The sequence below is a fragment of the Aethalodelphis obliquidens genome, unplaced genomic scaffold, assembly GCF_003676395.1.
Source record: "Aethalodelphis obliquidens isolate GAN/ISIS:26980383/991018 unplaced genomic scaffold, ASM367639v1 scaffold3, whole genome shotgun sequence".
In the NCBI taxonomy this organism is placed as follows: Eukaryota; Metazoa; Chordata; class Mammalia; order Artiodactyla; family Delphinidae; genus Aethalodelphis; species Aethalodelphis obliquidens.
In genome coordinates this window covers 13,115,530-13,130,942 of record NW_020837947.1, presented here as the reverse complement: position 1 = coordinate 13,130,942, position 15,413 = coordinate 13,115,530, and the positions used below count along the sequence as shown (strand labels likewise).

Here is a 15,413-nt window from a genome sequence, read left to right as displayed (position 1 = left end):
AAGACATCTTGGAAATGTCTGGAAATAATTGGGATGTGGTACCTGCCCCTTTGCTTCCTATCTGGGCCAGCCACCTAATAGACATAGATGCTTAGTAAATAATCTTTGAATAAAAAGCATCATGAGTACAGGGGGGAGGAGATAAGGTGTACAAAATACAGCTGTGAACACTGGATGAGTCAAATATGTCTAGTTACCGTGGGAATTTTTATAGAACAGCGGAGTTACTGCTGTATGCCAGGATGAGATTACTCTGTAGGACAGGGTTTCTCAACCTCAGCACTACTGACATTTTGGGCCAGAGAATTCTTTGCTGTGGAGGCTATGCTGTGCATTGTAGGGTGTGTAGCAGCAGCCTTAACCTCTAATTCCCCCTGCCCCCCCACCCCAAGTTGTGATAACTGTCTCCAAACATAGAGACGTATCCCCTGGGGAGTGAGGTTGCCTCTAGACGTGAACCTTTGCTGTTGGGGATGTCTTTTAAGGGAATGGGGAGGAGAGTGGCCTTCCCTGGCATAGGAACGAAATGGGGGCAAGCTTAAGTGCAGGAGGGTTTATCAAGAAAAATTAATTTGATGTGACATAAAGGGGTGGTATGTAAAGTGGGCTAATACGAAAGGATGCTGGTAGGGATACGGATGTGCTGCGTGCATACTTCAGAGTTGGAGTTTTATTTGGGAGGCAGTGGGAACCTATTAAGTTGTTGAGTAGAAGGGTGACAAGATCAGAGCCTTGCATTTTAGGAAGATGAATCTGGCAGTTATGTATGTGTGACCTGAATGAGAGTTAGGATGCAGGGGACTATTAAAGTAGTCCAGGAGAAGCAATTGTGGACCATAGTGGTGGTAACGGAATCAGTGAAGTTTAGGGTATTTAGGAGAGTAGGCGTTACAGTAAACTGCATATAAGGAAGAGGAATCGACGATGACTACAATTTAATTTTGAGAGAGGGAGAATGGTAGTGCCGTGAAAGAAACTGAGATCACACAACGAGAAACGGGTTATAGAGGAATATGACGTTTCATTTTAGACATAGTGATTTTTTATTTATACGTCTTTAAAATTTCCATTCTGGCTGAATGAGTTTTGATTAACTGATGTTGTAGGCCGTTTTGAAATGAAGTTCAGTTTTGGTTCTTCCTGAACAATACACCAGATTTCTAGACAAATAATTTTAGATCTAACTGCCTTTTAGACATCTTTTTAGTGCCATGAAGTTAGGTGTTGAAGAGACAAGAATGAAGAAAACAGTTTTGTCCACTAATGAAATGATGTGAAAGGGTTAATAATACATTCCATTTCCTGACCACCCTTTCCCTTTTCCTTATTACGCACACAAACCTGAGACAGGAGTAACCCAGTGAGTTTACTGCCTTGCCATAAGTGTTTTCATACTGTTGTGTAAAGGGCTGTGGAATACTAATGAAGAGCAGTTGACTGCATAGTGCAAAAGTTCCCTTTGGGTTGGACCTTGAAGTCTGTAGAGGTAATTGTGTGTTTTAGGAAGAGAGGGCAGGGAAGGCAAAGGCAGGTGGGAGCGACATTGGGTGCTTTATAATTCAGGTAGCTGTGTAGATGCATAGTTTGTGCAAACAGCTACAAAGTTCTAAGGCCCTTAAAATGTTAGACGTAGGGTTCTAGTAAGCTTCACGCCAAAATTGTTGCTCTATTCTTACCTTTTGCTGGGTTCCAAAAATTACATTTGATCATACAGGAATAACTAATTTAGATTAGTGAAGTGTAAGCCAATGTCAGTTCACAGACCAGAATTTGTCAGTTACTCCACAGGTGTTCATAAGGCACATGGTGATACATATCTTAAAGTTATATTGTTAACATTACCAAAGTATTATGATAATTTTTTTCTAACCAACTGTGATGTTCTAATGGGCAGGAAGTTTGAAAATTCACGGAAGGTTCTTTCCCACCTTCATTAGTACAGCTCTCACACTTTCTTTTCCTGTGGTGCAGAGAGGGAGGGACTGGAGAGGGATGGGGACAGAATGAGTAGACTTTTGGCTCTCCCTTGTTCACAGAATGAAATACAACATTCGAGACCTTTCATAATCTCAGTGCAACTTTTCTAATTATTACCTGTTAGAGGAGGTAAAGAGAAATTGAATAACAGTATACTGTAATATTTAATAACCTGTAGCTGTGTCCCTTTCATTCAAAAAGGAAACCAAAAGACCCAAGGGGAAAGTGGTAAATCTGGGAGACACAGGCTTGCATTGAGCCTTGTGCTCAGTGATGATGACTGCTGAATGACGCGTCTTGCTGTATTCTTGAGTTGCTTAGGTCACTAAGAGGGGCATTCATCTGCTGTTCCTGTGAAGGCAGAACAGAATGGCTTTCGTGAGCAGAACATTACAGGGTAGAGGGATACTCTTCAAATTAAAATTCTCTGATGTATCTGATAACCTTTGGCCAGCTTAAATTCTTAACTGTCTTTAATGGTTTTTCTACACCTCCCTTTTAGAGCAATAAGGTGAGAAATTATCAATATAAAATTACTCTGAAATTTAGCACATGCTGGGGCTTTAAAGGGAATTTGGCTAATAAATGTTGACTTAAAGAGGAAACAACTGCCTGACAATAATGTACTTTTGAATTTATGTAGTACGTTTATAAAAATTAATAGTTGACTCAAACACATGAAAAAATGTGCAGTTTTGAGAGTTAACTAAATGTCTCCTAATACTTTAACATTTCAATCATATAACCTTAATAGTGAAATCACTTTTGTTTCTCTCGAAATCCCACCTTGTTGTAACTACCATAAATTTGACATTTATTCATCATCCACTAGGTAGAGCTCTTCATAATTGTAGTTCTTCGTTTACCTCATGTTTTCAAAATATTCTCGAGCCAGCATTTCTAGCTTTTCTCACTTTTTTTATGGGGTAACTGACATGTCCTGTTTCTTTTCCTTTTTTGTAGTTAAACAGCTTGAATTTATGACTGCTTTTTGCAGTGAAGCACACACCATGGGAGAACCATGGAGGGGTCTATTTCTCAAGCACACTACTTTATTTGCTGTTGCTCTCAACACCAAGAAGTCTTTTACCAGCTGTACAGCTTCAGGCAGACATTCTTGTGCTCGCCTTCCCTCTCAGGCTCAATTCTCTGAAGTCAGGCTTATCAGAAAAAAGCTAATCATAACCAGGATTGCCAGGGAAAAAAGAACAACTTTTTAAATGTTATGATAGAAAAAAAGACTATACTGATTTAGCTTTAAGCTCACTTTCAACAAATTCTTATTTCACAAGGGTGAAGTCATTTTTTAGCGAATCTAATACATTTTAGCATATCAGAGCATTCAGGCTGGCTTACTTAACTGTATATTTTAATGACAAAAATGCCAAGTCACAGGAAAGGGAAGGACTATGCAAAACTAACCTAGTCTTAAGCTCTTAACTTTCAGTTTGCAGGAACTACTGTGACTTGAGGAACAAATGACGAGACCCATAATAGTCTCGCCTTCTCAAATGAAAATTCAGTGCAGTGTCATGAAAAAAAGGGGGCAGCGTTTGGCAGGGCTGTTCTAGAATAAGGGAAATTTAAGCAATATAATCACGTATTCCCATCTGTGATTCTTAATTGGATCCTGGTTTGAAGAAGCCAGTTAAAACATTTCGGGGAGAACTGGGGAAAACTTGAATTGGGTGTTTGAAGATGTTAGGGAATTACTGTGAATTTTGTTAGGTGTGATGATAGTATATGATTAAGTAGAACAGTGTCATTTTTTTTTACATACAAGCTGAAATATTTAAGGGTGAAGTGTAACATATTTATAACTTCAATTACTGAAACTAAGCAATGAGTATGGTTGTGCCAGTTACCGATTTATTGCCTTACTTTGTGATATTGGAGCTGGACCTATAAACATTTCTCCTTTGCCGGCTGGTACCATGTTAAGCTTTGTCAGTAGGGTAAGTGGACAGACAGTGCACGAGGAAGGGGCTTCTTTTGTTTCTGTCTCTATGCACAGCTGCCAGGGGTGCTCTTGGGACACTGATGGTTAATTTTATGTGTCAAGTTGGCTGGGCCACAGGGTGCCTAGGCTTCTAGTCAGCGTTACTCTCCCAACAGGCCTGACTCTCTACCTGGAGGGAAGGGAAGCCCTTTCCAAGGGTATTCTTTCCTTGGGTATTCTCTCTCAGTCCTAGAGTAGTAACCTTTTATCTCCTAATAGCTAATCCCATCGTTGGTTAATTTTTTATATCAAAATTATCCCTGTTCAAATTAAAGGTATGGTTTCTGTCTCCTGACTAGAACCTTGACTAATAACAATAATTACTGTCATATTTCTACTGTTTTATGTTTGAAGTTTTCCTTAAGAGTTAAACCAAATTTCTGATCATTCGTTAAATATTTTACATAAAACAAAGGACTGTTTTCCTTTCTTGTAAGAGTTCAAAATGTACAACCAGAGTCATGACTATATTGTAATACTTTTTACTGATAAATTGAGAGACGATTCATATAAATTACCTATGTATTAAAAACATGTTACTCCCAATTGTGTTAACTCATGTGTTTCAAGAGAATACTGGTATGTACACAATGTGACTTGCTGTAATAGAATTTTCATAAGCTATACAAGTCTTTAATAACAAGTCAACTTAAACTTTGTTGGAAATAATTTCTACCAAAGATTCATAATTAGCATAATCCTTCAATGACTGTACAAGTTCATCCAGTAGGTCCTCTCCTTGCATAAAAGCTTCAAGATCATGAAGTGACTGGTTTATTCTGTGATCTGTGACCCGGTTCTGTGGAAAATTGTATGTTCTTATTTTCTCTGACCTTCCTTTAGTGCCAATCTGTATATTAAAAGAAAAGAGACATGAAATACAGTTAAATTCAGGGCAACTAAACCTACAAATTTAACTTACCTGGAGATTAAGCTCTTGGTTTATAATTTACAACAGTGTTAAGAAGCAAGTTTTAAACATTCTGAATCCTCAAGTAACATGGGAACTTGATAGAGAGAAAAGAATATAGGCTTTAAAGTCAGACAGATTAGTACTTGAATTTTGAATCCTCTCTCTGCCATTTAATACTTTAAGACTTCAGGTAATTTACTTCAACTCTATAGTTTTCCCCGTTTGTAAAATACAGACAATACCTACTGCACAGTGATGGTGCACACACACAGCCTGGCGCACAGCTGATATTCAGATGCTATAGCTGAACACATATAACCTCTGCGAACTAATCTGGTTGTCATCAGTGATGACAAAGTTATACTAAGGAGTTAACATAAAGTCAAATGTCAAACAGGAAGTAAGTTCAGTTTGCTTTGCAACTTTCTTCCATAATTTTCAAAGGATTCAAAATGAATGGGAATTCCATATACCTTTTTAAAATAACTTTGGTGAATGAGAAAGACACCTCTGAATATAAAAAACAGGGCAGAGGTGTAAGATTGCTATAAAACAAGTACAGCCCTTGGTTGAGCTACTTGAATTATACTCTAATTTCGACAAATACATTGAAGTGATTTTAACACATACAAAACCTTGTTTATCTAAAAATATTTTTATCCTTTAGAAGCATTTGTAAGATTTCAGTTTTACCTGAATCTTTCTAGCATTGTATCGTTTACTTGTTTCTTCTTCTACACGCAGGCTGTATAGTTTTGCACGTAACTTTTTCATAGCCATCTCTCTATTTTTCAGTTGAGATCTCTCTTGTTGGCATTCGGAAACAACACCTGAATAGTGTTATGAGAATTAAAGAGTTTTAATAGAGAAATCTTCATTTATTATCAAGGAATACTCCTTTTTCTTCTCATTCTTTTTCTTCTTCCTTTATAAAGGGAAAAAATAGGACTCTAATATAAAAAAGGAAGACTGTAAACTTAACAAGTAACTTTTACAGTTATCGGAAAACTGAAAATTTGAGTTATAGCTCAAAGTATTTCCATATTGAAGGCATACATACTAAACAATAAGCATTAGTCATTTAAAATGGATTATTTTCTGGTACTTTCAGCTAGTCACCATAATTTTTTTTTAAAGTAATAACTACTCATTATACAAACTGAATTATAAAAGTTAATCTTATTACCAGAGTTAGTCACTATTAATATTTTTGAGTCTTTCCATCCACTTTTTTTCCTATTCCTGTTTATATAATATGTATTACATAAGACATCATCTTCAAGTTTAACGTGAGGATTTCCTCATATTAAAAAAGAAGAAAATGAGCCCAGCACTCCCATCAGCCACTCTCAGTCAACAGGAATTATGACTGAGATCATTTACAGTCGGCGGCTCTTGTATTCTTTCTAGACAACGGAGGTCTGTTAACCATATGCTCTTTCTCACATGTAAATCAACAGTAAAAACACGTTTAATAATAGTGTATTGTACACTAATAGTATTTTGAAGTCTTAAGGAATAGAGTTATAGCTCCATTGCCTTACTGTCCAGAATTAAGACAGAACCCCTAGATGTCTGCAGATGGACTTAATGGAAAGAAGCCCCTGAAATTACCTGCAAAACTTTGCATATAAGCATGTTTTTCTGGGTAGCAGGTCCAAGCTTTCATTTTCTCAAAGGAATCCATCTCCTCCTCCCTCCAAAAAAGGGTAAGAACTAGTGATTTAGACCATTTTTTGATAAAGAAGAACCCATGATATTACGTCATTGTGAGGATTTTTTTAAATTAATGATATAGTCACTAACATGGAAATTACCTGGGCTTAGATCCCTCCCTCTTTCTGGCTTTGTAATTATCCTGCAGAGTTTCAGCTAAGGATTCAAGATAAATCAAGTATTAAATAACAACTGTATTCCTCTGATAACTGACGACCTGTGTCAGTGGAAAATTAATCAAGTAATTCAAAATTCGATTTCTTTCTTCATTGTTTTATGTTGAAGAAATAAGTACATACCTGTCGGGAGATGAACTATCCGGACAGCACTGTCTGTGGTATTTACGTGCTGCCCCCCAGCTCCGCTGGCTCGCTTAGTATCAATCCTCAAATCTTTAGGATTAATCACCAGATTAATCTATATGTAAGAGAAAAGTTGGGATTTAAAAAAATTACATGTATGATCTGTTCAAAGGGAAGAACTATCTATTTATAAATATAAATACATGTCATGTATAGAATTTATATAAGATTTAGAAGGTTTAATTTTAGGAACAGAAAGTAGTTGGAAGGATACCATTTTTTAAACTTTTCTTATTGGAAGAGCACATTATCAAAACATAAGGTAAAAGAAAAACAAACCCTCCCTCATCCTCAAAAACTGGACTTCTCTGTAATTACCCTCTTTTTACCAAGAGCAGAACTCAGAAATGTGAGTAATAGAAATGTGAATATAATAGCTAAATGATTTGACTTTAGCAGAGGGGAAAAAAAATGACACGAGCTTAAGAACTATAGGAAGGTTTTATTTTGTTTAATTTTAAATAAAGGAGGATTTAAACATATTTAGAGGCAGAGGAGAGACAAACGGAAATGTTAAAGGCAAAGAAGTCAAGGGTGTAGACTCAATTCATAAATACACTGGGGTCTGACATCAGGATAATGCCCTGTCCTGCGAGTCACCATCCAAAGCACTGTATTTAAAAAGCTCTTTCATGAACCATTACAGCCCAGTCTGTGAGATGTCCTCAACCCCAGGAGCAGGAATCCTATCATTCACAGGCCCTCCATGTCTCCCTGGGTGGCTCCTTCTTACCGTTGCTGGAAGAATGAAATGAGATGACATATGGACCTCAGTCTTCAGTCTCCATCTTTTTCTGAAAACTCCTTACATCTCCAAGATGCTTAAGCCAAAGTGACTATATCTAGGCGTGGCTCCTCCCATCTATCCCATTTCACTCTCTCCCTTAACTGTTCTGTTGCTCATCTAGGCTTCACATAAAACTTAGACATGAAGAAAGGAACTCCATTAACCCTATTAGAGAGAAACACTCAAACTTCTTTCTCAAATCATTCATACTCCATTCTGAAAAACAAGTCATATATTTCCTATCACTTTTCAGCAGAAGGGATATAAGCAAAATAGAACTTCCCAACTAAGCTACCTTAAAAATATTATACAGTCTGAGAATTTATCTGTGAAAATAAAGTATACTCATTATGAACACTGTAGCAATATATTTCCATTTTAATATGATTGGGTTATAAAGCAGCAATTTTGTTAAGTAATAGTTATCCTTTGTCAAAACAGGATTCTCGCTGTTAATGTTCTGGGAACAAGTCACTCTCGAGCTCTTTATAAAGGTAATCACTCTCGAGCTCTATTTAATATCGTTTCTCCTGTACATGGTCTCAAAATAGCTACTTGAAGCTTAGTGGTGGAGAAAAAATAATAAATAGGCAATGTAAGATTAGATCACTTGTATATCCTTAATTCTTACCATTTACTGTTAAAATCATACTTTTTGGACTGTGAGAATGTATTTGTAAAAACAACTCAAAATACATGATGCAAAAGAGACACTCAATTCAGTAAAGTGAGTGTTACTCTGGGGGAGGCACTGTGCTGGTCCCAGGATTCCAAGGAGAGGGGCCTGTGGTGCCTCACCTCAGTGGGTTGGGGTAAGATCGCCACAGTCATGGTGCTGGTGTGGATGCGGCCTTGCTTCTCTGTCTTGGGCACTCTCTGTACTCTGTGCACACCTCCTTCAAATTTCATGTGCTTGTAGGCTTCTGAACCCCCAATGCTGGCAGATGCATGTCTAAGGCCACCTTGAAAACATTGGGAAAAGGGAATTATTTTATTTTTCCTACCACTTATAACAACTGACCATCACTTCTACCATCTTGAAATATATTTAAAAGAGCTACATAATAAGCATATTGGTTATAAAACATACTGAAAACCTTTAACAAGTCTATGATATTCACTTAATATCTTTATTTCATATAATTATTAAACATAAAGCATTTATGGTGTTAACTGTTCAGTAACACCTCTAAAGGACCACTTTTAAAAGACTATTAGTCATTCAGTGGTTAGTACTGAATGACTAATGTTTTATAGGCCATTTCAAACTTGATATATTTGCATTCAAAATTATTAAGTAAATGATAAGCATAAAACTACTTAAGCATCCTTATAAATTATAAAGCCTAGTCATGAACTTTCCAACCCTTTCCTAAAATATATGTAGATAGATAAATTAAATCTATACTTTTTCAAAACAGTTTACTGACCTATTTCACTTGGAAAATATTCCAGGGTTTCAAAATGCCATCCTTTAAATGCAGCATACTGCTGATACATATCAAATATCTCTGAGGTAAACAACATTGCCTCCTGACCCCCAACTCCTGCAGTTACCTCCAGGATCAAATCACTTTCATCCGTTTCTTCTGAGGGAACCAAAAGTAAGATAATCTGCAAATACAAAAATATCACCCCTCCTATAATTAAGACTTAAAAAAAACCCTCAATGATTAGATGTAGGATTTTAAATATTTAATTTAAAGTTTCCCTAAGCAAATAATTTAATATTGCTGATTACTGTTCAGTTATCTTGCCAATTAGAACCATATAATGCATAATTTCCAAAAATATTAATGTTATAACTACATTATAAATGCTATATATGTTCATTTGACACTTACAGGTGTTTCTATTTCTTTCAGGTGTTCATGTATACATATCTGTTCTCTACTCAGTTAATAATTCAGTGCTTGCTGTGAGTAGTACACTATATTGTGTACAGCATACAAAAAGATTCTAGCTCTGTCCCTGGAAATTTATAGCCTAGTATGGCAGGAAAAAAACACTCAAATTGCATTTGCATTTTTTTCGAAGCTTCTTCAACATGGAAGAGAAACTTGCCATTTTGGAACTGGAGAGGCCTTTAGAGAAGATCTGGTCCAATTCCCTCATTTTACAAGTAAAAGAAAATGAGAATAGAAGTGAGATGACTCGTTAAAGAGCCACGCGTTAGTTACTGCCCAAACAGGCACAAGAACTCAGACCCTCGTGCCTAAATCAGTCTTCCTTTCATTACAATTCTGTGTTTCACACTGCAGTATGTACTTATTAATGAGATACAGAAAAAAGACTTCTTAGATGAGGTGAATTAAGAAAAAAAGCTGCCAACATGTATTGGTTCTTTAATATTGACAGGCACTCTGCTAAGCACTCTACGTACTTTAATTCTTAAAACATCCTGGGCAGGTTCTATTAACAGCTCCACCTTAAGAAGTGAAAACGAAGTTTAACTCTAGTTGCCCAGTATCCTACAGCTAGAAAGCGGAAGAGCCAGAATTTGAACCCAAGGCTACCCGAGTTCTGAAGTATCACTTTGTGTTGGTCAGGAGCTATACTTGCTTTCCTACTTTTCCATCTCTCTGGCCTGTGCCAATAGAATGTGACCACTCAAATCTTGAACTAACATGATAGAGTTTACATCTGTTAATTACTAGCCAATGAACAGAAACCATTAATACGTATGTCCTTCTACGTCACAAAAAATTTAGAAAATGGGTAGAAGGCAAGCTACATGAAACCTTTCACTCTATAGTGGAACTTTTCTAGACTGGTGGTGGGGACATTAATTTTTGGTAAGTTCTACACTTGGATAAAGGGAATCTCTAAATTAAGCACCTCCTTTCCAGGATCCTTCCTCACCTTATCATGTTCTTTCACTTATATTTCCAGATATATCTGCTGTAAACCTTTAAGCTATGCTTTACAGAATTAATGAAAAGTGGATCTAATTTCATGATCCTTCGTCTAACTCCATATATTCTGCAGTTCTCCTAGATATAAAGCCAAAGCAATGCAATTCCATTTTAAAAATTCTAAGGGCCTATTCTAGGCTGGCACTGTAATAGTGTCAGAGACACAAAGATAAAGAAATGTTCCTGCTTCCTCCTACCATCGCTCCATAACCTCTTCTTCTCATTGTCCATCCCCATCCTCACCTCTCTTCAAAAAACAAAAGATGGAAAATACACTACCAACATTTCACTGCCTTTCTGGCAAATCCTATTAGTGTGACAGTCATCTTTCTTTCAGAGTTCTATCAATACAATCCTTTTAGTATGATAAAAAATAGGGCCATGGGGAGTATGCTTTTTCCTTCTTTAAAAACCAGTTTATAATTATAAATACTAGCAAGCTGCTTAGTTCTTGACTTGCTTTTATAAACTTCTAATAAAATACATTAGAAGTAATAGCATGCACGGATGCTTTATTCCTTGCACAAATACCATACCTGATGCTTCAATTGAGCTATTTCTTTCTGACATGAAGTTATTTCACTCTCTGCAAGTTTCCTTAAGTCTTCATTTTCATCTAAGAAAAAAAGGCAGCAGGTTAAGTTTTCCTTAATTAGTATTAAATTGCTAACAGAATTCAAGGTAATAGTTTTATTGTTATTGTAGCTTAAGGGAAAAATAATAATTATCCTGTCCTTTTAATAACTGTTATTAATTTAAAGCATATTATGCATTAGTTTTCAAAAGCATGTAGTTAAAAAAAATTTTTTTAAGTTTTTCCTGATGACAGAAGTATATGTTCAAAATAAAAAGAATCTCTAGAAAAATATAAAGAAGCTACAAAGCTTTGCTATAATTCTGCCTCCCCAAAACATTCATATTAACAAATATGCTTTTAGTTTTCCAACTCAGACTCTACAATAACAAATGAATACACTGAGCTAGTTAGAAAGGCCGGAAGGGGAAGAGAAGGTACCACCAGTTAGACCAAAACTGAGTTAAAAAGTAGGAAGTTATTTGTCTTACTAGTAAATGCTTCATTAATATAAAAGTGTCCACCTAAATAAACATTTAGACCCAGCCTAATACTGACAGAATATTTACATGAAGCAGTCTTCTCTCTCAGGCTTTACCTAATTCTTATTTCATCTTTCAGTTTTCATTTTTACTGTACAAAATATACCTCCTCATTCCTCTATCCTATGGACCACATGCAGCCTATAGAAAGGAGACAGGCGGAAATTTTCTTAGCTATTACAATTTTCTGTTTCTGTTGAAAGAACAAACTCTATCAGCTGGAATGTTTATTCATGTATTAACAGCCAATATGCTGGGAGCTGGGGATAATATGTTAAGACCTGCCCTCAAGGCAGGATTTTAGATCATTTTACTTTCTTTATATTATTCTAGGGGAGAAAAACTCACAAAAAATAACCTAAAACATTAAGTGATTAAATACTAAAATAACAGCATGCCGAAAGATTTTTTGTTTTGGGGATGGGCAGAAAAAGGAAAGAATTAAGGAGAGAGAATGAAAACAGCAAAACTGAGATAGGCGAATATAGGGAGTGTTGGTGGAATGGCAGGGAATTATTTTGGCAAGAATTTGGTGAAATGTAAAATGTGCTTAATTAGAAAAAGGAAAAATGAATTCTAGCCCTAGTTCAACCACCAAGGTTCTCTTAGGGCAACACACCTAACTTCTGAGTCTCAGTAATCTCAAGAATAAAATGAAAGATCTGAGCTGGATGATCTCTAAGGGGCCTTTCAGCTCTGAAATGCGGTGTTCTGGTAAGGCTAAGGAGATTGGAACTAAAGTGTAGAAGTAATCTAATTTAAATACTACATTTTATTTAATGCAGTATACCCAAAACACTACCAATTTCAACATGTAATCAATATAAAAATGTATTTTTTAATATTAAGGCTTTGTGGCTGCTACTTGGACTTTAAGCTTGGCTTAAGGAATGAAACCAATTTAATTTTTTCCCAAAGGATACTATGTCTTAACTATACAATTGCATTAGTCTCCCATTTTCCATGGCATCTTCAGTCCTATTCCAGGCTGCTTCTAAACTGCCATGAATCAAGATTCCTAAGCAAGAAAGCTATTCCTATCATTCACTCCCAATCTGAAAGCTTCTGCTGGCTGGCTTCTGCCAACAGGATGAAATCAAACTTTGTAGGTTAGTACTTGAGCCCCCTTACAAAGTGGTTCCAACCTCCCCTTTCTTGGTTAACACAGAGTTCAGTGATTAAGAGCATGAGATTTGGGGTCAGTCCTATCCAAGCTCCATTCCTTACAAACGGTGTCACCCGAGCTGAGTAATTTTATCTTTATGTCTGAGGTTCCTCTTCTGTTGAATGAGGCTAATAGAACCTACTTCATAATTTATTACGTGAATTGTATGAGTTGTTAGATAAAGGAAGCTAAGCAAAGCCTGGAATATGGCAAAGGATCAATAAAGGTTAAATTATTATTAAATCATCTAAGGGTGGGCCTTTATCCCTGTACAAGTCTTTCCCAACAAGTTCTCCTTGCTCTCCTAGGTCTTTATTGATAAATATTTTTACTTATCATCTGTATTATAATTAACTTTCTTGCCCCCAATAGATTGTGACCCTCTCTAGAGCCTTTCCAAAGTGTGGGCCACAGACCAGCAACTAAGCATCCCCAGAAGCTTGTGCAAATGCAGAAACATAGGCCCCATCCAGATTCGAATGGACATGAATCACTTGGGAAATCTGTTAAAACCGCATGTTTCTAGGTCTCAGATTCCGAGTCTGGGTTTACTTAGCACGAACCTCTCCTGTCACTTTTGCGGGTGGTCCCTGTACCACACTTAGAAACACTGCTCTCGAGCCCATAACAGGACTAGTGCCTTATTTGTCTGGCGAGCTAATCTCCTGCTATTAAATACGCAACCAGTAAAGGTCAACTTAAGTTTTGTAAAAGGGCGCAGAGCACTGTCAAGGGAGCCCAAGGAGAGGATGGGACCAGAACTCACATACAGATGCCTTGACCTCTGATGCAATCAAAAAGGGTTGCAACCGAGCAGACTTCAGACTCGGAGAGAGTGTGGACATCTGAGCAGCGGCTTAGTGGCAAGGGCAAATGAAGAGTCAAGAATCTGCTCTGAATTCCGCTCCCCTAGGCCCGGCCCTTACCATGTAGCAGGTGCCCGGTCTCCTGCAGTTCCTGTTCCTTCTCGTTCAGAAGCTTGGCCACTGCCACCAGCTCAGGCCGCCTGACCTGCAACTGGACTTCAGACCCTACCTGGCGCTCGAGGAAGGTCCGTAGAGGTCCGCCGCGGGCGAATAGCTCTTCCAGTGGAAGGCTACCGCAGCTAACGTGTCGGCGGGCCGGGCCAGCAGCCTGCCGGGCCCACCGAAAAGCACTCCGAAGAAACCTTGACCGCATAGCTACAGCCGGACGTCCGAAGCGGACAAGAGCCGGAAGTTCCGGACGGAGCAAGTCTCGCGACACTGCGCAGCTTGGCAATAGGGGCGAGACCTAGCCAAGCCCCGTCTGGCGCACGCGCAGGTTTAAAAGGGCCTCCCGGAAGCCTGGTTGGGAACTTCCGGCCAATTATTATTAAACGCCGTATTATTTGCGGAGGCCGGAAGTTGAGGGGCAGAGCTGGAAGCGATAGGGGAGGGTCCGAGAGACCTCGGGCACCTCCTCTAAAGGCAAGGTCAGACACGCCTCCTTGAACGAGCTGGGGCGGAGTGTTAGACCGGAAGGAGAAAGCAATAGGTTGTCACTACATTTACTGACGTCGGAGATTTGTCTGCCAGCCTCTCAGTGAGGATTTAAAGTACAGCAACGGGGGGCAGCCTACTGTCCGCTAGAGGGGCTGAGGTTACAGCACGGATGTCCTCTCTCTTGCCAGCCTGGTCTGTCGTCTCCAAGAGCGAATTGTAGGATGGTTATCAGTGTGTACGTGTGTTTACTCTTCCAATTTTCCTGCTCATGTTTCTCTTTTCGACGGTGGTTAAGGTTCGTATTAACAAAGACGTGACAGGTAGACTCGAAGGCAACCACGGAGTGATTTAGCAGTCTGCTTTCCTGCCCTTTATCTACCACTTAATTTACCTGCTTTAAAACGGCTTCCTTCCACACCGAGTCTCATGCCCATTCTCACTTATTCGTTGTTACTCAGCTACTTTTTAAGGTGGTTGAGCCGTTCCGTGTTGCAACTAATCACAGCCCAGCAAAGCCTTCAGAGCCCCGCCTCCGCTAGCCCCGTCCCCACAAAACCACCAACCTCCACCCCCAAACTTGAGAGTGGATTAGTGCCAGGAATACTGAAGTTTACTGGTATAATGCTTTTGCATTTTTCAAAAGACCTTTTCATAGCCCACCAGAGGAATGTATATGAGGGATTAATACAATCTAGACAGGCCTGAGAATGCAAGGGCTGAACGTCCAATCTGGGAACTCCCACTACCTAACTGGTTTGAGCAGGATTTACTAAGTGGTGGTGTAACTGTACAGAGACCTAATATACCCAAAATCTTCTTACTTATTCTTGTAAAAAAATGGTAAAATACGGGAACCCTTGACAAGGTTAAGTCATTCTTAAGTCATCTAATCAGAATTGTTGAGGTTAAGTATAAATTCTTATAAAATGAGCTTGCATCGTTTCTTTGCTCTCTATATACAAATGCAAAGTAGAATGAGCTGACTCTCCAAATAATATAG

At 38.1% G+C, this 15,413-nt stretch overlaps 2 protein-coding genes across 4 annotated transcripts in view; one reads left to right on the top strand and one right to left on the bottom strand.

The window, feature by feature from the left end:
* Window positions 1-15,413, top strand: part of LOC113607604 (uncharacterized) — a 118,584-nt gene that overhangs the window by 2,339 nt on the left and 100,832 nt on the right. The gene's annotated exons all lie outside the window — the stretch shown is intronic.
* MTRF1L (mitochondrial translation release factor 1 like) lies at window positions 4,443-14,302 on the bottom strand. Of its 3 annotated transcripts, none has more exons than XM_027083090.1 (7): window positions 13,877-14,287; window positions 11,206-11,285; window positions 9,185-9,368; window positions 8,553-8,716; window positions 6,905-7,022; window positions 5,583-5,719; window positions 4,443-4,826 (listed from the first exon to the last, which is right to left on the bottom strand). In XM_027083090.1, the coding sequence occupies exons 1-7, from the start codon at window positions 14,127-14,129 to the stop codon at window positions 4,626-4,628; spliced, it is 1,137 nt and encodes a 378-aa protein (XP_026938891.1). In that variant the 5' UTR covers window positions 14,130-14,287; the 3' UTR covers window positions 4,443-4,625. The 3 variants fall into 3 exon arrangements, with proteins under 3 accessions (XP_026938891.1, XP_026938896.1, XP_026938892.1); XM_027083095.1 differs by having other exon boundaries at window positions 13,986-14,100; XM_027083091.1 differs by lacking the exon at window positions 4,443-4,826 and having other exon boundaries at window positions 5,601-5,814; window positions 13,877-14,302.

Excerpts from the sequence above, each read along its gene's own strand:
- MTRF1L (XM_027083090.1), bottom strand. The coding sequence starts at position 14,129 with ATGCGGTCAAGGTTTCTTCGGAGTGCTTTTCGGTGGGCCCGGCAGGCT. Across the intron at positions 11,286-13,876 it reads GACCGGGCACCTGCTACATG|ATGAAAATGAAGACTTAAGG; the intron begins GTAAGGGCCGGG and ends TTTTTTTCTTAG. Across the intron at positions 5,720-6,904 it reads GATAGTTCATCTCCCGACAG|GTGTTGTTTCCGAATGCCAA; the intron begins GTATGTACTTAT and ends AACACTATTCAG.